Source organism: Salarias fasciatus, chromosome 2, assembly GCF_902148845.1.
Source record: "Salarias fasciatus chromosome 2, fSalaFa1.1, whole genome shotgun sequence".
NCBI lineage: Eukaryota > Metazoa > Chordata > Actinopteri > Blenniiformes > Blenniidae > Salarias > Salarias fasciatus.
Genome location: NC_043746.1, coordinates 26,162,359 through 26,185,603, shown reverse-complemented (window position 1 = coordinate 26,185,603; position 23,245 = coordinate 26,162,359). Strand labels below are relative to the sequence as shown.

At 43.3% G+C, this 23,245-nt stretch overlaps 1 protein-coding gene across 1 annotated transcript in view; it reads left to right on the top strand.

Moving 5' to 3' along the window:
- pde6a (phosphodiesterase 6A, cGMP-specific, rod, alpha) overlaps nt 1-18,740 on the top strand; it is a 34,017-nt gene extending 15,277 nt beyond the window's left edge. Inside the window, exons 11-24 of the mRNA XM_030102775.1 lie at nt 1,769-1,918; nt 2,766-2,909; nt 3,524-3,589; nt 3,891-4,037; nt 5,721-5,828; nt 6,388-6,497; nt 7,992-8,079; nt 8,668-8,768; nt 9,572-9,679; nt 9,753-9,816; nt 14,284-14,358; nt 17,049-17,132; nt 18,392-18,578; nt 18,697-18,740. Of these exons, the coding sequence (XP_029958635.1) occupies nt 1,769-1,918; nt 2,766-2,909; nt 3,524-3,589; nt 3,891-4,037; nt 5,721-5,828; nt 6,388-6,497; nt 7,992-8,079; nt 8,668-8,768; nt 9,572-9,679; nt 9,753-9,816; nt 14,284-14,358; nt 17,049-17,132; nt 18,392-18,578; nt 18,697-18,740 (1,476 nt within the window). The remainder of the gene's footprint in view (nt 1-1,768; nt 1,919-2,765; nt 2,910-3,523; nt 3,590-3,890; nt 4,038-5,720; nt 5,829-6,387; nt 6,498-7,991; nt 8,080-8,667; nt 8,769-9,571; nt 9,680-9,752; nt 9,817-14,283; nt 14,359-17,048; nt 17,133-18,391; nt 18,579-18,696) is intronic.
- The last annotated feature ends 4,505 nt before the right edge of the window (nt 18,741-23,245 follow it).

Below are 23,245 nucleotides of genomic sequence, written 5' to 3'. Positions count from 1 at the left end.
CCTCTTCCCTCCTTAGTCTGAATTATATTCCTGGGGACTATAAAGCCACTATTGTATTTATCCCTATTATATGATGCAGTGATGGTGATTGTTCCTGCTCAGGCTTCCTCTGCTGCCTCGGTATTGCTGACAGTGAGGAGAACCTGCACCGTTCCAGGCTCGTGCACAGTTCCAGCTCCGGTTTGAAGTTCAGTCTGATTCAGGAGTTCTTTGGCGCCGGCGTAATTTCCCTCATGTACCCACTTCCCTTAAAGCGAGCGAGCAGAAGTTTGCCTCAGTCAGTGGGTTCTTAAGTTTCCCGTGAAGCCTTTGAGTCTGGTACAGCGTGGGCGGAAAGAGGATTACTGCAGAGAGAGCCGGCCGAGGAACAGTTTGGCTCATCCGGTGTCGGTTCTGCTGATTGGACCGCGTCTGTACTTTCTGTTTGGCTCATCTATGGAATTCCCCTGAATTGGTGTGTTTTAGGAGTGCGTGATATGCTTGGAAAGTCAGAATGTTTCTGTGATGACAATATTTTTTGACAGTGCAACTTAATTCTTCCAACAAAAAAAAAAGGAGGGGAAGAAGAAGAAGAAGAAGAAGCCTGTCAAAAAGTGTTTACCCATCCATCCATCTTGTGTCGGCCCAGACAGGTCGCCAGTCCATCACAGGCAGAGACACACACTCACATTCACTCTTCAAGGAGAATTTATGGTCATCTGTATGCATTTTTGAACTGTGGAAAGTCTTGGGACTCAAACCCAAGACCTTGTCAGTATAAAGGGAGAGTGATAACCGCTGTGATTGACACACTGTGGCCCCATGAACTGTTCCTTTCCTTAAAAATGTAGTTTTCTAAATCAATTGCTGAATTGTAAGTGTGAGACAGGTAAAGTCTTTAATGTTGTATTTTTAGGTTTTTTTGAGATATCAGTTACAATCTAATTAATATTTTTGATTGCAGGAGTTTTTTTTTTTTTTATTCAATTCAATTTAAGACTTATAGCAAAATGTTATTTTTCTCATTTCACTACAAAACAAGACACAAAGCTGAGTTTATTCTGTTTTTCTTCAGCGAAGGGAAACACTTGGCTTCTCTTGTTAGTTTTCTCTACACTACATTTTTGGTGTAGCAGTAAAATAGTTATAACATCAGCAGGTTTGGCTTAATATGCTGAATTTATTTTATTTATAACAATATGATACAGCACTTTTTTTTAAAACTAAATGGTGATCACCACTGTCAGACAAGGAACCTTTAAAATGCATTTGTAAGGTTCCAGATCATGTAGTTCATTTACTTTCTGAATCAATGATGCTTCACTCCTCTGTTTATTACTTTAAAATAGGATTTTCAAACTATATTGGTATGAATTGATTTTTCTTGGTATTGTTGAAGGTTTTCTTCATTGGAACTGGGATTTTTGCTTTCCGAGGCTCATTGTGTACTGAAGTAGAGCTTCTTCTAAATGTTGGATTCCCTTTTTCACTCTGTCTGAGTAAAGTTATTTTTTTAAATAGAATTTTTACATTTTCCAAAGCCCTTGATGCTATATCAAGAGCATAATTTTCCTTTTGAAACATCTCCTCCTTTGCGATGACTGTTGAGTGCAGCAGTGTGAGGGTTCAGATTCCGGGAGCATATTCACGTAAAGTGGAGGACTGCATTAAATGTCTCTGGATGCAGCACCGATATTGATATTAAAGAAATGGTAGACTTTGCCCACAAAATAGCCTCATTTTACAGCAGCGATCGGGATGGGGCCTGTTTGTGTCTGTCCACGTACAGAAGGAGCCTCTGGACGAGTCTGGCTGGACCATTAAGAACGTCCTGTCACTGCCAATCGTCAACAAGAAAGAGGAGATCGTGGGAGTGGCCACTTTCTATAATAGGAAGGACGGGAAACCCTTTGATGAAATGGACGAAACACTGATGGAGGTACGTGTGTGTGTGTATGTGTGTGTGTGTGTGACAGCACTGACTCATTGGTTTATAAATACACTGCAGGCCATTCAGAGCATCTGCATTATTTATCAGTGGGCCCGGAGGCTTTCCACTGATGTTTCTCTGTCTGCCTGGCTTCTCCCGGCGCACAGAAACACACAACATGGCAGCCTGATCTCCGGCTGCGCGCTCACATCAAAGGGAACTCATGAATGAGCTGGGATATTATTTGTTAGAACTCAAAGGTGATTTGTCCAGAAAACGTCAGAGAGATTTGTAGTGTGTGTGGTAACTTTTGACCAAACTGGTGGGAAGTAATAACTCCTGAAATCCTCACATAAGTCAAATTTATACTCCTTGTTGAGGGAGGTGTAGTTATTCGGCAGGTTTTATTCACTTTTTACTATTTCACCGCAACCTTTACTATCAATGCCCAATAAATTCATACTCTGATGACATTATTTACACAGACAAAATCAGTGAAGTTTCATTGAGCTGCAGAGCTGCTGTCTCTCTAGGAACCTGTGATCGTCTGTGAATGGTTACAGTTTTACTAAACTCCCGTTGACCGGAGGAGAGAGGATCCTCATGATAACATGAATTATATCTTAATCTCACACTGGCCCATGATGTGCACACACGGGTGAATTAAATACATGTTAGCCTTCCTTTTAAAGAGCTCTTCATGACTTCATTACACCCACCTTCATCACTTCACCAGCTGCACTCTGAGGTTTTTTTCTGTGACTGTCTGAGTCCCTCTCTCTCTCTCTCTCTCTCTCTCTCTCTCTCTCTCTCTCTCTCTCTCTCTCTCTCTCTCTCTCTCTCTCTCTCTCTCCAGTCTTTGACTCAGTTCCTGGGCTGGTCGGTGCTGAACACCGACACCTACGACAAGATGAACAAGCTGGAGAACAGGAAGGACATCTTCCAGGACATGGTGATGTACCACGTCAAGTGTCGCAAGGACGAGATCCAGAACATTCTGGTTAGTAAAAAAGACAAAAACTCTGCAAAAGAAAGGTCTAATCTGAAGAAAAAGTGAAAACTTTTATTACGATGAGAACAACAGAGGAAAGAATTCAGAAATAAATCTGACTTTTTCCAGTTTAATTATGTAATGTACATTAAAGCTGTATTGAGGATTTTCATTTAGGTCTAAATTGAAAATGCGGTAATAAAATATCTTGATTGGATCACTTTATTAGGGAATTTAGTAGTGTTTTGTGAAAATTAAATTAAAAGCACATTTGAGTCTCCAGTAGTGAGATTAAATGTAGTCTGAAGCAAACAGAGACAAAGAGTGAGGCAGAGACTTGGAACCCTGGAGGAGTGGAGCTCCTCTCCATCATTTCAATATTTGTACCGAGCAGAGCAAAACCAGTCGGTGTGAAACCAGTCGGCTGATGTGGGAGATATAAACAGGAGGTGAGATAAAATAAGCTGTCACATTTTCTATGAGGCGATTTGTCAGTGGACAAAGGGAAGAGGGGGAGGAAGAGGCAGACAGAGGTGACCTGCTCTGACCTCCGATCAGGATTCAGGTGATTGATGCAGGAGCGCCTGGTCCAAGGTGAGTGTTGACGAGGCGTCTTCCTGCAGGACACCAGAGAGCGGTGGGGGAAGGAGCCGGACGAGTGCGAGGAGGAGGAGCTGCAGGAAATCCTGGTGAGCGCTTCTGGAAAATCTAATGGGACTTTCCCCCCAAAAAAACTTTTCCACTTTGAAAAGTTTGAGGTAAAAGGCTTTAATATCAACATTGTCACATGAAGCCAAGCTGCTCTGGTATTGCCTTTCAGCAAACTGTATCCCCTCTTCACCGAAATATCACTTATTATTAAAAAGTGCATCGCTAATGTACAGTGCTGGTTTTTTTTCAGATAATTACTGTTACGGTGTTAATATGGAGATACCACATGACAAGACTGAATGAGACTGAATCGATTGTGTTTTGTGTTTTTGTCCTCAGTCGGAGGTTCTGCCCAACTCAAAGAAAGTTGAGCTGTTAGAGTTCCACTTCTACGACTTTTACCACACTGAGCTGGAACTGGTGAAGTGCGGCATCAAGATGTACTACGAGCTGAAGGTGGTGGACAAGTTCCACATCCCCAGAGAGGTCGGTGACTGCTCTGTCCACGTTCGTTCCATGTGGGAATCACTCTGTTCGGTTCAGGCTGCCGGAAAACCTTTGCTTCTGAAATCACAGCTTTTTTGAAAATGCTACATCTTCGTCTCCATGGAAACGGGGGAAAACGGAACATTTCAGAAACCTGTTCTAAAACCGTCGCTGAAACAAGAACGATGCGTTTTCACTCGACACGTTGTCCTGTAAACGAGGCGTCAGTATATTGAAATCTTCTCGCACAGTGTAGGTCTAAATCAGTCGATCCAGAGCTCCTGTTCTAGAGCTGAGTTAACATTTGGGGATCGTTCCACATTGTTGTGTCTAATGCCGGGAACGCACTGGACGCGGAAGCGTAGCGGAGGCGCCGCGCGCGCCGCGCGCGTCTCCGCGCCGGCGCTTGGCTGTTCGCACTGGAGGCGCCTGCGCTCTCCGCGCTGGTCACACATCGGCTGCACTCGGCTCGCTCCGTCAGCTCTCGGTTTTCACATTTGTTCCCTGTTCCCTCTGTCTCGCTCTGCCAGTATGGATGTGTGTTTTGGTGACCTGTGGAGAGACTTTTTCTCCTCCTGTCCTCTTTTTTTCTGCATCACGTGAATGTCTGTCGCTGTGTGTGTGTGTGTGTGTGTGTGTGTGTGTGTGTGTGTGTGTGTGTGTGTGTTTGGGTGCGTACATGCGTATGTCTTGTTTGTGTGTCCATCTGTCTTGTGATTAGACCCAAGTGACAAATTATAGACGGACGAGCAACACCGCCCGTAACTAATCGTCATTTAATTTGTTATATTTTGAAAATTGACCGGATTCTCTTGCCTTTTCTGTTTCCGACTTCCTGTCTGGTCCGATCTGCTTGATCCAGCTTGACATATGGCGCTCCCGGCGCTCGCGGCTCGCGTGAAAAATAGAACGAAGCGGAGCGGGCGCGCTGCAGAGCGCGAGCCGCGGCGCGCGCGGCGCTCCACTGCGCGTTCGGTGCGGCCGGTCAGATAGGTTAACATGGGAGGCGATCAGAAGCGCCGTGCGCGGCGCTACCGTGCGCGGCGCTACCGCGCGCGGCGCTTCCGCGTCCAGTGCGTTCGGGCCGTAAGTGGAACCTTAACTCTCAACATTTTGTTGAGATAATGGTGGATTTCCTGCCAATCAGGAATGATGAGCGTTCCAGAAACTGGTTGACTTCCTGTTCCTTCCAGCTCCCTCCTCCCCGATGGCTTTATGGTTGAGCTGAAAGACAGAATCGAATGACTTTTTCCCAACAGATCGCATCACATTTTAAATTCTCCTGATGGCAAATGGATACAGCGTCTTATCTCTTCAGTCTTTTCATTTTCCATACACCAGTTCATCAGGGGACTGTCACACACACACACACTCACATTCACCGTAATGTTTCTGGACCGGAGTGCCTCACATGCAAACCCCAACAAAGAAAGGCCTCAATCCAGTATTCCTGATATGAGGCGAGTGTTCTCACAACTCAAAATGCCCTCAAATGTCTCTAAGTGAAGCTTAAACCTTTGATTTAAACCTTAATCCTTGGAATGAATCATTTGGTGAGTGATTATGTGATCATATGATTGCTCTGATTGGAGTCCTGACATTCAGCCGTGCGTCTCTCATGAACACGTCACGGATGTCGATCAGTTTCTGTAAAAGCCGATAACACCACACGGTCTTCTTCAGGTCCTGGTGAGGTTCATATACTCCCTCAGCAAAGGCTACAGGAAGATCACCTACCACAACTGGAGGCACGGCTTCAACGTGGGCCAGACCATGTTCACCCTGCTGATGGTGAGGGATAAACGGGCTCCGTGCTCTCGGCTCGCCGCCCTCCGTCTCCCTGAGTGCTCATCAATCCCTCAGCCTCTGCTCTCAGCCTCTCCATCCTGCTCTCCTCGCCACGCCGACTCTTTCATCACTTTCATTGCAGCCATTCCTCCCGCTGTCTCTAATTCAAGGTGATAAAAACCCTTTTCTCTCTCTCTCTTTCTTCCCCCTGACTCCCACTCCCCGTTCGCGGTTTCATTTGAATTGCACTGCAGCATGCAATCATGCGTGTTGGCGTGTTTGTGTGTCGGCGAAGGGGAGTGTGAGGGAGAAATAATGGAGTGTGTCTGTGAAGGAAAATCGAGTCAGTGTTGCTTGAGCTGGTCATTAATAAGAAAACCAGAGAAAGTCGACCTGCAGTTTGCTTGTGCGGATGCCTTTCTCTTTCATTACTGTGAATTCATGAGCTAATTTGTGCTCTGCCGTTGTGCGTCTGTGTGCACTTGTGACGATATTTGTGTGAATAATTCCTGACCTCTGTAATGAACACCTCTGCCGTCTCGGTGCGGCGTTGTGCTTCCAGACAGGCGATCTGAAGCGTTACTACACGGACCTGGAGTGCATGGCCATGGTGACCGCTGGCCTCTGCCACGACATCGACCACAGAGGAACCAACAACCTCTACCAGATGAAGTAAGAGCAGGAGGGACGGACGCCGTCAGGGGCTCCAAAACCTGCACTGTTTGATGCCATTTTACGTCAAGTGGTGATTGTTTCAAGAGAAGCTGAATCAGCTTTGACTTCAGATTTGCAAATTCCCCAAAAAAATCACACAATAGTTGCAGTTTTGTAGGTTTTAATCAGGCTTCATTACATTAGTAAATTTCCAGACAAACTCTAGTTTTCGCTCTCACCTATTTCAAATGTACAATAGATGTGGAAATATCAAAAAGCTGTGGATGGAATGGTGTTACATCGTTGTCTCAGTGAACACTAGAGAGTTTTGATGTAGATTTAAATATTTTAATTGAGTTTTGACTTTTATTCCTATATTTTTAGGAATTGGTATGCATACTTCTCATAGTATAACTATTAGACTGTTCTGTTATATCTGCAAAATTCAGAAACAGGCATTAAAGCTTTGCCGCCATATATTATTCATTAGTTTGCCTAAAGGACTTCTGCAAAGTAAGTAGTCAATCGCAGACAGGATTCAGTAACATGAGCTTTCCTGCACTGTGGAAAAAAAACACACAATCATGAACTGCCAGATATTGAAAGTTTAAGTTATCTCGGAAAGAGAGGAGAATGGACTCATTTTAACACTTTTAGCACTTTAACATCAAAATAAACTGAAGATAGCAGGACTTTTGTTTTATTTAAATTTATTCCATCCTAAACATGTCTCTTTTGCCTTTATCCATCCTGTAAATGCAAATCCTCAACAACAAACAAGACAAGTAAAAACACAACTTGATGATATGAAGATGAGGAAGTTTTTTTTGAATAACAGGAAGCATTTAAAGCTACCTGTGGAAAAGACAGTGGCCGTCTCCATTCATCGGCCTGTTTATGAGAAAGTTTGGATCTCAAAAAGAGGAAATGATGGGAATGTCCTCCACAGACCTACTTTTACACCTTTAATACAGTCACATTGTTCACCTCTTTTACTAAAGTTTGCAAATCCAACAAGTAGAGAAGTGTGATCCCAGTGGCCGCCCGGTGGGCTTCAGCCACCGCTGCGCTGACCCACTTCCAGCTCCACCGCCGCCATTCATCTCAAACTTTACAGTCGCCGCGCTGCGGCGATGCCCTGACACCCTGTGATTGACTGGAAGCGACGGGCCGTCACTCCTCCCGTGCGCGCGCGCCAGCTGACCTCAGCTCTTTGGGTGCAGGCGAACGTCGCACGCCAACAACATCGATGAGTCGATATTGACCAGATCCACCTCCGGCTGCGCTGCTCCACCTGCTGATGGATGAGCTAATGAGAGCCGCCATTAGCTGCGGGACACAGCGGGCCGGGCCCACCCCGGGTTTTACATGCATGATTTATCGCAGCGTAGCCTCCCATCATGCTGTGCTTTGTGTGTGTGTGTGTGTGTGTGTGTGTGTGTGTGTGTGTGTGTGTGTGTGTGTGTGTGTGTGTGTGTGTGTGTGTGTGTGTGTGTGTGTGTGTGTTTCCAGGTCTGGTAATCCTCTAGCGAAGCTTCACGGCTCCTCCATCTTGGAAAGGCACCATCTGGAGTTTGGCAAGACTTTACTGAGAGAAGAGGTGATGCTACAGTGCGCGCGCACACACACACACACACACACACACACACACACACACACAAACACACACACACACACACACACACACACACACACACACACACACACACACACACACACACCGAGTAAAACACTGTTGTGTACATATTAGAAAGAGAGAGTGGGTGACTTATCCTCTCCTCTCTGTAACTTTCGGAATATTTATGTAAAACCATAAAAAGTCATTATCTGCCCATCATTCAGTAACGCATCCCGCGAGTCGCTGCCGTCAGGCTGCAGGAGCTGCAGCTTAATCTCCACTGTAATTTTCCCGTTCAGTACGGTTCTCAGTACCCATTTCATTTAAATAGAGAAAGAAAATGTATTTCCAAGCTTCATCATTTCTTGGTTTTTCTCCTCCCATCCCTCACAACAAAGACGGCCTGTCTGAGTTCCTCTTGCTCTGTTAGTGTGGCGTTCAGGTCAAGATGAAATGGATTTATAAAGTCCTGTCAGAGCTCTGGCACGCAGTTCCGTTCCGTGGAAACACAGCTGTTGTTTTGTTGAACTCTCTGATATTTTGTGTTTTCTGACCTTTTTTGCGCTTCAGTCGCTGAACATTTATCAGAATCTGAACCGCCGTCAGCACGACACTGTCATCCACCTCATGGACATCGCCATCATCGCCACCGATCTGGCGCTCTACTTCAAGTCAGTAACATCGTCAGAACTCTGGATTTAATTATAGACTGAAATGCCACATTTTAAACCAGAGCTCAGGTACGAGTAGTGCCATCGCGCCATGATTTGTAATAATGTTAACGTCTCTGTCAGTTTATTTTAGTTGATCACACAATTTTCGTGAACTGCAGGTAATTTTTCTTCTGTTTTCAAGATGTTGTCATTTCTAATTGGCAGAGCATCAGTGCACAGCATGTGCAAGCAGAATTCACGACACTTCTAGTCAGTATTTTGCACAGGTTGAAATAGATATATACTAAATGATGCAGCTTTCCTTCACAGTGTCATAACGGTGGTTCCTAACTCGATTGTGAGTTGGGGTTTAACAGTGGAGAAAATATTTAAGCTACCACATTGTCAGTGCTCCGGCAGTCATTTTCACTGAAAAAGCAATGGTGTCAGTTGTTTCAGCCTTTGCAGCCCATCAGCTTGACCGTGCATATGAGAGAGTGACGTTTAAAGTTGCCTTAAATCTAAAGTTTGAACTTCAATTTCAACCCTGTAATTCAGGGGTTTCTAACACATTTTGGTTCTGGGGCCGCATACAGCCCAGTCTCATCTTTAATGGGTCAAACTGGCACAGTGCCATAATAACCCCTAAATATAAGTGTTACTGTCTGCAGAATAAGGGTGACCTTATTTTCTTGAGAAGTAATGACTTCTTAGAGTCACTGCATCAATTTTAACTGAACATACCTGCAGAGATTTAATGAAAAAAGAGCTTTGTCTGCATTGTCTGGGTTTTTTTGCAGTGCTGTTTTGTTTCTTGGTAGGAAGAGAACGATGTTCCAGAAGATCGTGGATCAGTCCAAGACCTATGAGAACTGGAACGACTGGACCAAATACATGATGCTGGAGACCACCCGCAAAGAGATCGTCATGTAGGCGCCCGCTCATAAAACTAAAGGGGGGGCCTTCCCAGTGTGTCCGTCGTCACATGCGTTGTGTTTCCAGGGCCATGATGATGACTGCCTGCGACTTGTCCGCCATCGCCAAGCCCTGGGAGATCCAGAGCAAGGTACGGCTCGGCCCCGGCTCCACATAAGGTCCTTTTCATACTTCACAGGAGTGGCTGTAAATTGGCACTCCAGCCTCTCTAACATCCAGCCATTCACAGTAATAGGACTCGTACTCGTGCACGGGCAGCAGGAGAGGCTCGGTGAGAGCCCGGCCGGTGATGGAGGAGACGCAGAATGACATTTTGTCAGCGCTGCCATTTTTCCTCAGCGGCGTTAGGCAGCGATTCCTGACGGTCTCATGCATCAAAAGCAACCTGCTGCTTCTCATTCCCCTCATCACTCCGTGGCAGTCTCAGCGTTCTATTCCACTAAACTATGTAAGGCGCACATTCCCATCCAGCCCGCGCACGTGGGTCTATCAGCGGGGACGGGCGGCCTATCCGGCTGATCGACAGCTCGGTGCTGAAGGGGAATTTATTCACCTTTTATTTCTTCACACCTGACTGGAAACACGCTACGTTTCAGTGAAAGCCTGCTGCATATTGTCACACACAACGCCCGCATCATTATCGGTCCCACAATACAACCAAATTGAACTATAAAGCAAATATAGTTGAAAATGTGTGGACAGAATTCAACAGTCTGGATAATATTCAGTGATATTCTGGAAACGGCGGCTCCCAGTCGGAGGCTTGGACCCCCTGAAGGACTTGGGAGTTAATCACCATCATAAACTGATGGAAAAAGAAATTGTTTTTGTACACACAATTCTGATTATTCTGACATGCAGTTTGATTTATTTTTAAATAAATATGTATAGTTTAAGAAGGGGATGTGTGCAGACACAGACAATTTTTACACGGTAGTGATCCAATTGAGAATATGTATCGAATAATAATGAAAATAATATTAAAACACAGTTCCAACTGTGACAGAAATACCAAAATATAAATAACAGATTCAGTAATGCCTTAAATAAGTAAACGTAAGCACATGAGCAGCAAGTAAATCCTTAAAAAAAAACATCTTTTAAGCTTTAACACTGTGTAAATATCAGTGAATGAAACTGCTACATTCTGTTTCAGCTGCAGTTTGTGTCTTCAGTGAATCTTGAACTAAAGTAAGGCTCATCAGCATCAAAATTATTCATGTTGTTTTTCTCAGAAGAGACAGTCCCACGCCTACATTCAAATAAGTGGGTTTTTGAAACGCATGTTTTGTACTGTGTGTCTGGAAAACACACAGGGAAAACATGCAAACTGCATAGAAAGTCACTCCAGCCCTGTTACTGTCATATTAAACAGGAAAATTACCCTTTTGAACAGAGCAGCATTGTAATTTTACATCCTTTAAAAGATCAACTTGCTGCAGCTCCGTCATCAACAAACACAATGTGCTGTGACTTAACGTTTCATTTACAGCAGCTTTATTTCAGTCATAACAAACGTAGACTAATTATCTGTTGCACGGAGCGAGTAACTCAATTTGCAAAATGACATGTCCTCACATGAGGCAGCAGGTTATTATGTGGAAGACTGGACGGGTTCCAGAACAGGTTTCTCACTTTGCAGAAAATAGGAGATGAACAGAAAGCGCCAGCCTTTCCCTTCCAGTCAAACCGAACACGTTTCTTGTTATACTGTGACGCTCCAAATCATCCACCTGGACGAGAAATGACCTCAGTAAGAGGAAAAATCAGAGAAATCCCCTTATTTTTGCTTTAATAAAGTTCAAGATTAGACTGTTGTGAACCAAGAAAGTTTTCTGCTTCTTATGCATCAAGCGAGTGAAGCTCGAAGCTGATCCTTACACGGTACATCCAAAACTCTACATCCAAGTTTTACTGTGAAATTCAGAGAGAAAATGAGGAATCATGGTTTGGCTATATCTATCTTAATGTCCAGTGCCGCTTTAAGTAACATGTCATGTTTTTAAATTACAAGAGGAAATGTTGGATTTAACCAAAGTTCATACTTTTTTACATTTAGTAGTTTGTTCCAGAGGGATGTTTTTGTGCTGTCACCCTGTTATTGTGGAGGATGCAGTGAGGTATTTGTGTAAATTTATGTTTTGTTCTGAAGGATGTATGAGATGAGTATCTTAGTGAAATTGGCTGCAGCATAAATGTCAGGAGACGTCCCTATTTGTCATAAATGCAGGCTGATTCCTCCCTTTTATAGGTGCTTTGTTACTTTGTGGATCATCATCAATTATGGCTGCGTGTGAGGAGGTAAATTATATCTCGCTGTAATTAATCTACTGCAAACTCCAGATGCGTATTGATCACAGCGTTCAGCGTGAAATTCCCACCGTTCCCAGCTTCTTCAGTGCGAAACGCCATCAGCTCAGGTTTTTACATAAGTTTGGTGCAGTTCTACCTCCTCCCTGCTGCCAATTAGGATTTTCTGTGTTATTTTGTCGAGGGGCGTTTAGTCGAGTTCCTGGTTTGATTTCACCTTTGTCTGCACCTAGTGAGTCAGATCTGCAACCCACACACACTGTCAGGATTTCTCCTCCCAGCATCCGCTGCCCTCCTGTGAATTGTGTTTCCAAAATAGTTTGATGACTAACTCCCACACTGAAAGTAGCCCTCCACCCTGAATGTAATGGCTGCACACTGCGGCGGCGGGAGCCTCTAAGCTGTGGTTTAGGTGATGATCGGGAGCGGAGATGGCGGGGGGGAAACCTGAGTCGAATGGTGGGAGCTTCAAATGAGCGTCTACTGTTGCTCAACTCTGCAATTTAAGCTCATAAAAAAATCTTATTAACTGGTGCGGATTGTTACTGATGACACACGGCCCTCTCGAAGATCGTATGGAGACAAAACGTCGTCCCCGCTCCTCACTAGATATTCTGCTGACATCTTTATGGCCAATATTTCACACCGTTCACTCAAGCCCGCTTCCCACCCACATTGAATATCCGTCTACAGGCAACAGCAGCCTCTCGGCCGTGGTGTGCCCCCCTCCCAGAAAACCCAGCTTGATGACTAACTCCGTGTGAAATAAGGCTTTTATCCTGACTGCGGTATTTGCTTATTATTCATCACATATCAAATCGCTCCGTTTTTAGCTCGTGGGGGCAAACAAAACAGGCTTTCTTCCCATCAGGACACAAATGAGATTTACATTTATGGCACATTGTGGGAGCTTTATGGAGTTACTTTTCAACAATGTGCACCGGAGGAGTTCGTGCTCAATTCAGGCTTCTACATTCGTTTTTACAGCTTGCTGTGCTTTGAATCAATATCTCCCAAAGTGATCATGCTTTAGTCTGTCTACAATTTATGAAATCATATTTGCTTGTCTTTCTGTCATCTTTAAATGTTCTGAAGTTGGTAACTTAAACATCACAGATGTGCAACTTGGCTCATTGTGAGAGCCGTAAAGGCTCCCCCCTCAGAGTACGTCAGAACAGCAGCCATGTGCACCAAACGTATGAAGGAAATTACATGTAAAGCTTTTTGACAGAGCAGAGAAGTTTTAAAATTTGCACAATCAATATCACTCAGCTCCAAAATCTGACACTGTTGACACGAGAAACAATCATAATATTTCACTGACATTGCTGCTTTACACTTGTTCTCATCCTAAAAATCATGCCGCGTTTGCATCTTTGTTTTAACTGAGCTTCTCTTACTATAAAATATGGAAAAAATATTAAATTGTGTTGAGGATTCAAGACAGAAATGTGTACCATACACAGGTTTAAGTTTAACTTTGGAAAAAGAGAGAAAAGTTTTATCTCATACTAACAGCTGCTGTAAACACAGCTTTGAATCCCACTGTAACAGCTAAAATGTCAGCAGTCCAATGACCCCTTGCACTATCGCCAATACCGGAGTCTTTTAAATATATCTATAAATGCACAGTAATACATGATACACAAGAATATTGTATTCAGTAACCACCTTATTGAGAGGTGTTTTATCAATCAATACAACAAAGTCAAACTATAGATTGGGACATTATTTCAACAGTATGAACAAATATTCTGTCTGGAGTTGATGGTGAGGAATGACTTTATGTCTAAGAATCAATTTTATTCAATCATCAGTCATGAATTTTAAAACTATTGGAGTCTTGTTCAATTATTAAGTCAGTTTTCTGCTCCATCATCTTTGAAACTGGCCCACAGGCCGCCAGTTGCCCCCTGTTGGCCCTAAATCAAGAGCTTCAGACACTCTGCCCCGGGGTCAAAGCCAGTCTGCACGACGGCTGAGCACAACCTTGAACTGTGCAAAAATACCAAAGGAGACATTTAGTGTGATTTTTAAGTATACCTAACAGCTGTTGCCAGTGGGAGTGAGCGGCAACTTGCAGCTACGCTCAGGGCCAATAGAGCAGTGATACAGCTCCTTGAGATGGCAAAGTGGAAGCTTTGGAGTTGTTTCTATTTGCTCTAAATTTACTTTTTTCCAAACAGTATGAGATCAAATTGGGCTTTATGTGACCCCGCAGCTCTTTATTATAGGATTAACCCTCACTCTGATTTGAATTAGTTTCTCTTCTCGCTTCCCCCTCTAGGTGGCGCTGTCTGTGGCAGCAGAGTTCTGGGAGCAGGGAGACCTGGAGCGCACGGTCCTGGAGCAGCAGCCCATCGTAAGGAGGGCGGGATGCTGCACACATGGTTTGGAGGGCTGAAAGAAGGCGTCCTGCTGAAGAGTCCTTGAGCAAATAATACCAACGTCCCGACACCTCCAGTGCTGCTGCCCTTCTATTTATAATCCCCTCTTTTTAAGAAGCAGTCACAAAACCTCGCCTCCCACCCATGACCTGAGTGCTATTTTTCATTTTCTCAGACCTTCGGCCGGTGTGGTTTTAGGCTGAAGGCCAGACCTGAGTCTTTATTAGAAAAATATTACTGCAGAAGTTCTTTCATCATATTGGGGAAAAATGAAAGGTATAGAATAAAGTTTCATAAATTGAGACTGGATAGTTGAATATAAACCTAAATTAAAAAGTAGTATAATGCGTTCATACTTGGTCTGGAAGTCGGGAAAAGTGACCCGATCTTCCTTCAATCCAAAGTCGCCACAGAAACGATTTGATGAAGACTGAATGCACTTATTATGACCCAAAGAGGGACGAACTGCAATGAAAAATAACAGAAGAAAGTTTGCGATTGCAGTTGCAGGTGTTTGATCTTCTAAAAGGTTGCATGAATGCACGAATACCTGTGTACTCACATCAGTAACACTTAAAGTTCACTGTTCCGTCAGCCCCTTCTAGTGGCGCAACATGCCAGCTGCATCATTTTCAGCATTTCTGTCGTTTCCATGGAAACAGACATCATTTTCAAAACGTTAACTCGAAACTTGTTACGTTTTCACATGAAATGTTAATGGAGCCTAAACCCACATTTAAATGCTCTTCTCTGCTCATTCGTGCCATCCTGTTGTTATCCTCACTAAATCACAAACAAACTGAAAGCAGAATTCACATGATCATTTAATGGTAAAGTTCTTCTGAAGGAGAATAAGTGGACGTGGTGGGAGGACAGGAATAATGGGAATCAAGCCAGGAGAAGACTCTCCTTGGGGCGTCAATTTAGAACGGAGAGGAGGGAGGACAGGATGAGAAGGAAGGAGACAGAGATGAATTTAGGAGACAGGATGAAAGCGCAGAGCCCGTTCCCCGTGGCGGCTGTCTTTAGCCATTATTTGGAGCAGTGATACAAGGAGAGCGGCCGTTTTGGCCGCGGCCCAGCCGACCGTGGCCTCCGCGGCGCTCCCTCCGCCGCTCTCTGCCTCGCGCCCTTGCTCCGCTCCATTCCCTCATGTCCTTGAGACACTCGAAGTGTGAGAAGCACCATCCTCCACGCTCTCACCTCGCAGTGCTCTAAATTTAATAGCATCTGTGTCAGCGGGGAAAACTTTTCATTTTGATCAGTTTGTGTTTTCCCAGCGGTGGATCCTGCGACTCGCTGCGGTCTGACAGGCTCTGGACAAGCTTTATACCAAGTGTAGGAGGGAAAATTCAACCGGCATTTTACTCCCAGCATGACATTTTTGAAGAGGATTTTACATTCCAGTGTGCAGGTCATATACACTCTATTTTAAATAAGCCCAGCAGCATCACGCACTGCGTGAACAAAGCCTTTAATGTGAAACCTGAGATGGTTCATTTAACTTATACTAATGAGGCAGTACGAAGATCCTTTAAATAGATAAAGACATCAACACGTACTGCTTCTTTAAAGCCATACTTCAACATTTTGGCAAATTGGCCCATTTAGCGCAATTCCTTAGTCATTTCGAACAGCATACTTACTTTTTTTGTGAGGGCGAGCTGTTGTTTATTCAGAGGTGAGTCGGGGAAGGTTTTCGGGACGGACACAATGGAGGTGAACGGTATTTTTGTTCCCCCTCGTCAAACTCATCAAATACACAATCCAACAACCCCAAAACACTTTGGTGGACACGTTACAATCCGCACATTCACTACGCTGTGAAATATTGATGCAAAATTACGAGATTGAGTTGTTTTTGCGAAGATTGCTAAGACGGAACTACTTACTAAACATGGCGTCTGGGCGTAGTGATTTCAAAAGAAAAAGTAGTTCCCAGTATTTGCTTCAATGTCGTAACGCTACAATATTATTTGTTGGTGTTCCACAGCGTAGTGAATGTGCGGATTATAACGTGTCCACCAAAGTGTTTTGGGGTTGTTGGATTGTGTATTTGATGAGTTTGACGAGGGGGAACAAAAACACCATCCACTTCCATTGTGTCCGTCCCGAAAACCTTCCCCGACTCACCTCTGAATAAACAACAGCTCGCCGTCACAAAAAACAGTAAGTATGCTGTTCGAAATGACTAAGGAATTGCGCTAAATGGGCCAATTTGCCAAAATGTTGAAGTATCCCTTTAAGAGAACATTTTCTGGAATATTCCACAAAAACGGTGATGTCTGTATGTTTACACCAAAAACTGAGTCTGTCCTCAACCCAAAAAAATGAAGTAGCCGAGCAACATCATGAAAAGTAGAATGTGCCCGAGTTGTCGTCAGCAGCATGCATCCTCACAATGATCCTAGCCTCTAAGCACCTCTATCACAGTAACATTCTGAAAGCTGCAGTGCGTCCAGAAAAGATTCTCCGATCCCTCCATCACTCTGGAGAAGCTTTAATGCATTCAGCGAGCTTCAGTACCAATTTGAAGCCAGTCAGTGTGACTGTGGCTTTATTAAAATTCAGCATGGCAGCAGACGAGAACAGACAGAAGACTGGAGCATTTGGTGGGATGATCAGAGGAGAGGATGTCTTACATGTCTGCTCCTCTCTCTTTCAGCCCATGATGGACAGAAACAAGGCGGCCGAGCTGCCCAAGCTGCAGTGCGGTTTTATCGACTTCGTCTGCGCCTTTGTGTACAAGGTGAGGCGCCACGCTGTTGGAAAAGTGGGCGGAGTTCTGAGAGGCACGGGGCATATGTTGTGCCAGCTATTAGTAGTGTTACTAACTTGAATCATTCATGTATACAGTTTTGGGGATCAGTTTGACATTAGGGACTGGGATCTGATGTACTGTGCCATAAGGTACACTAAAATATTAATTTGGAATTAGATATTTAATTAAATTGATAATATTTACCAAAGTCAATAGAAAAGCCTGAAGAATTTCGAAGCTCTTCACACAGAAGACGTCAACATTTCATTCATGTTTGTGAAACCTTATGGGCAAAATTGCTAAAAAAAAATAGCCATAAATAGTAAAGGACTTAAAAAGACAAGAAAAAAAGTGCAAATAAAATGTCAAAAAGAATCAGAGGAGTGAAAACTGTGAAAATGTCTACAATAGCTGAAGTGGCTAATGTAACTAAAGTGCTAGCTTAAAATAAGAGGAAAAAAAGGTGAATCTGCTTAAACAACTACAGTCAGAGGCACGTCTCCTCGACTGTTTCAGCTTAAATTTCAATTTCATTTTCAAAAATGTGGTGTAGAGGGACAAGGCGGAAGAAAACAGTTTTCAAATTTGAACGTCTTAATGAGGCTATGGCAGCACATACTACTAATCCGGGGGCCCCCCAAAGGCTGGATCCTCTTCCGGGGGCGGCGGTGGTGTTCCTCTTGTTGACGTCGTCAAGAGGAAGATTTCAGAATCGCATGTTTGAGTGTATATTTCCTTAAAAGTGGAGCGCGCAATTGAGGGAGGTGACTGAATTTTTCACTTCTGGGGGATCATACAGAGGCTCTGGGAGGCAATATGACTGTAAAGACACCTTTTTAAAGTGAATTTTGCATAATATGACTCCTTTAAAAGTGACTCTAAAGCTTTCAGACCTGTGCACGAGCATATCTCAGTCATTCCTTATCTTTCACTGAGTCTTTACTTTAATGCAAACATGAACAACAGCAGGTTTAGGGACATTTACACCCGAACATGTCATGTAGTCAGAACTTCAAACGGCTCCTTTCTCTGGGAAATGATGACATTGTGAGTCGGCATCGACTTTCAAGCAGAGTAACTTTATTTCAGTCCGGTTTAGGTGTTCAACTGGATTACTGTAATCAGCTTTGGGAATTATGTGTTGGTTTTATACTAATATAATTGAATAAGCGGTAACAGTTTGGACTGAATAAAGCTGTATCGATTCGCAGTGATTGGATTTGTGTTGAATTTCTTCTCCCCCTCAGGAGTTCAGTCGCTTCCACGTGGAGATCACCCCCATGCTGGACCGCCTGATGAACAACAGGAAGGAGTGGAACGCCCTGAAGGAGGAGCACGAGGCCAAGATGGCCGCCATCGAGGAGGAGAAGAAGGCCAAGGAGGAGGAGGCTCAGAAGGCTGCGGCCGCCAGACAAGGTGGGGAGCTTTTTCAACGTAATAATTCACACAAACACAACCTGCATCCCTGCATGTTTTTATATTTAATGATTTTGTAATCCATTCTTTCCTTTTTTTTCTGCTTTCTATCCTTTTCCTTCTCTTTCCACTGCAGCGAGCGCAGCGCAGTCGCAGTCAAAGACCTGTAACCTCAGTTAGAGGTGCGACAGTCGTGACGTCCTGCAGAGAAACGCTGATTCTATTCGTTTGCTGGGAACTCAGGGATTGAATTAAAAAAAAAAAATCCAGCTTGAAGGTCTATAACAACCAGTAATGTAAACATTTTGATCATTCTGAAAGTAATGAGGCCAATAATGTAATAGAATAATGGAAAATTTTGTGTGACAATGATTGAGAACATTGCATAATAACTATCCTCAATGGATTAATATGATGACTATCTGATCTATTATACATATTTTTCATTAGAAAACTGCATAAAATCTGTATTCCCCCCCCCCCAAAAAAAAAATTGTTTGCAAGAAATGCAGTTTTATTGATGAATTATGACATTATCGGTAAAATGTTATTGCAACAACGACTTAAATATTCTGTTAAACTATGTTGGTCTTAATCATGTTGAATCATATTATTGGCCTTTCTTACATTATCGGTTGTTACACGGTTGTTCCGCATTTCAAAACTTTTCTCCTTCCGTTACTGAAATCCATCTTTCTGATCAGCTTGTCCTGTCTTGCTTTCTTTCTGCTCCTTACTTCCTGTTAGCCAAGTTCAACCCTGTGATGTGTTCAGGTGATATCCAAGAGATTGTGAAAAAAAAACTTTGTGAATATTGAATCCAGCTTGAGTGTGCTGGAAAGAGATGAAGCAAAAACTGGCTGCTTTCACTTAATTCTTTCATTTGTGGCTCAGAAGAAAAAAAAAAAAAGGCTCCTCGACAAATATTATCTCAAGTCAGTGAGTCAAATTATTTTGTATTATTCACACTTCTCGTGACATTTGCTGCGCCGACATGTTTGTCCCGGCTTGTTTATACATGTTGTCAGATATTCAGAAATAATAACTGTGTTATGCAAATGTGGATCAAAAAGAAAGTGAGAACATTTGCTTGTAAGATAGAGGCGTTGCTGTGAATACCTGATGTGAAATGTTGCTCTGTCACTTCTCGGTGAGCAACAGCTTGTCTCTGCTCCGCGCTGTTGACTTTACTGCTCACTGTACATTAAAAACAGTTCCATGTCAATGAGATGGGACCTTCCTGCCATTAGTTACAGCCTCAAGCATGTCGGCGTGATCGTTAAAGGAACCCGGTAACGCTGAGTGACTGTGAGCTTCTGACTCACGCTCTCTTTTACTTTAACTGTTGGGAATCCATGTCAAAATGTGACGTTGCTTCAGAGTTTCTGCACACAGAGTAGTAAAGATATAAGTTGCTGTTTTCACTAAAACTGGGTCCTGTTTTTACTGAGCTGTGTCTGTGAGGATCTGTTTACACGACGACGATTTGAAGTGAAAACGCTAAACTTTTGTTGCATCTTGGGCGTCTGTTTACATGACAGTGCTGCTCGGACTTTGAACTGCTTGTAGATATGAGCATGCGGATGTGCAGATGTCTGTCTCTCTCTCTGTTTGTTAGGCAATCCAACACCCTGCAAGTCTGATAAAGTAGCATAAATCAGAAAGATCAGAATCAGATCTTTCTGATTACAAAAGTATGGCTGTGTAAGTCACTTTTCTTCTAAGAATATGTGTTCCTATTTACAAAAATTGGGATGAATACGTATCAATTTCTCTCACTGATCTCCCGTCATCTGAAACACCTGCTTGATCTCGGTCAGAGTCTGGAGGTTGGAGTCTTTCCCACATAACATCAGGTGAAAGACAGGCAGCTTCCTGGAGAGGGCACTAATCCATCACAGAGCAAACGCTCACACACAAGTGCCCACACATACACACACACACACACACACACACACACACACACACACACACACACACACACACACACACACACACACACACACACACACACACACACACACACACACACACACACACACACTCTCCAACAGCTTGGAGTCACCAATTTGCTTAACTAACATGTTTTTGGATTGTGAAAGGAAGCTGAAAGCACACAGGTACAGAAATCACACCTCTCAAAACAAAGCTGGGTCTCTCACTGTGTGAGTGCACTTTTTAACAGAACAACAGTTAATGAATCTTAAAATATATGATGATGAATATAATGATATGATTTTAGCACTGACGTTATTGGAGCAATTCTGATGTGTTTTAGAAAAAAGAGGCGTGGACCGAGGTGTATAACTTCAATAATTATAGTTTATGCAGTTTGTGCTGCAGAGGCAGTGAAATGGGGAATAAAAAATGTGAACTTTTACAAGCGTTCTGCCGAAATCAAAAGTTTACAAGACAAGAATTCACACAACGAACACAAAAAATGTGGATAACGCCACAACCAGTGGCATAGAAATAGCTGAAAAGACACAACACAGTGTTTGTGTTGCTCATTCTAGAAGATCAGACACATCAAGCAGGAGAAGGTTGAGTCGATAGATATAAAACTAAAAGCAGAATGTACTTCAGTAAATAATCCACTAATCACCTGAACCTATACCAACAGGCACAAATGACTACTTTTCAACATTCAGAGAAAACTAACAATATGATAGAGTAAAGCATCGTTCGTAATCTGCTTGTGAAATCCATAGTGTTGCATTCATCATTCTGGAGTTAGTGGATTTGTGACGACAGCATGTTTGCAACACTTTTGATAATAAAGCTTTTGTCAGCATTTAAGTTGTAAGAAAATCTTCCTGCAACTTTGCTAGACTCACTGCACTCCCTGATTTATTTATTTTTTTTCATGGAAAAAGTATTTTCATGTTTGCAGCCATGGGGATTTACAGCCCAGCAAGCATCTGACTGACAGCAGCAGGAGGAAGCTGGTCAAACGAACCAGCATTGCTTATTTTTGTGAGAAGAAAATAAAGTAACCTGCTGGTCGTAATCACCATATTAAATATGGGGGAAAGAAAAGTAGAAATGGCCATTGATGCTACAAGACTTCTGCATTTAGTTCATTTCAGTTCCGTATCTATTATTATATATTATATTTTTCCCAGATTACCGTGCTGCTTGAAAATTGAGGTTTAGGGTAGACCATAAGCTCTATTAGCTGTTTACATGACAGTGTTTCAAGTGAAATCACATTGTTATTGCATCTTTGTTTTCAAAAAAGTTTTACATTTGAACACAATACATAACATAACATAACATAACATAACATAACATAACATAACATAACAATAATATTTTGAAAATGATGTCTGTCTTCATGGCAATGGCAGAAACACTGAAGACCATGTAGTTTCAGTATTTTCCCACTAGTGGGTGCTGTAGTTTGTTTTGTGATAAAATGCACTATAAGCATTCCTATGGACTGACAATGATAACTTTTTCAGTGGCTCTGAGCACCATTAACACCCAAAACTCAAGCATTTTCTCTTGAAAACGTCATGTGAACCGAGCCGAACACTACTCCAAACTTTGTCTTGCATTCTTGAAACATGCACTTTACAAAGTATCTGTTTCGTATAATTCTTCAGTTCTTTGATGTGCTTTGAGCTCCAAATGTCCAACAGTGTTTCCAGCTCCACATTGTAAGAACAAAGGGAAGGCATTCACAAAGGAAAATAAAGTCTTTTAACATCAGTAGACATTTGAAACCCAAAAAAAAAAGTTATTTTTTTTTTTTGTCAAAAAAATGTTACATTGAAAGCCCATAAGTATTCATTTCCATCTGTGAAAGATTTATTTATTTATTTATTTTTTTAATGAAATGTATTTTATCAGAGCTTGACATACAATCATGTAATCCTAAATAAACCCGATGAGATAAATGTGACCAGGAAAGTGCAGGACGACTGCAGGAAACATGCATTAAATACAACTTACACAACAGCTGACAAAGTGAAAGCGTCTGCCAGCTGCACGATCCATTTGCATGTTTGTGTGAGCGCACTTTATTTAATTCACCCACCTAGAGCCCGCACATAATACTGTTACAAAACCCAACATGACGCCAGCGCGGGATAATGAAAACTGATTGTCATTGGAGCCTCCGCGGGGGGCAGAGCGCGCTCTAAATCCATCGCCGCCCCTCCCCCTCCCTCCAGCATGCTGGATCTGTAATATTTGCATGGATACATAATCTGGAGTGTGTCGTCACCGCCGTGTGACGTAAGTCTCCCATGACGTCAGGCCACGCTGGGAGCTCAAAGGATTGCCGTATACGGTGGTGATGATCAGCGGGGCTCGCAAAGCCGGGCTCTGACGCAGGGACGAACCCGTGACTGCAGACAGAGAGAGAGAGGGAGAGAGAGAGAGAGAGGGAGGGAGGCTGGGGGGAGAGCAGCAGCTGCAGCACACCCAGTGCAGGGAGCGTTAGCCTCATTCTCGCAGCGTTTGGGGGGCAGTCGTGACTGCAGAACTGCCAGCCTGCGAGCCACGGCGGACAAAGCGATGCAATACTATTTATAGGACGCCCGCGTGCATGTGCCGGCTGCAGTTTCCAAGCAGAAGTGGCTCGACGGGTTTGTGCGGGCTGCCTCGCCTCAGCAGTGCATTTCTCATCTGCGTTTCGCAATGCAAGTGGCGTGCGTCCGGCGCTCCTCTCCTTTAGC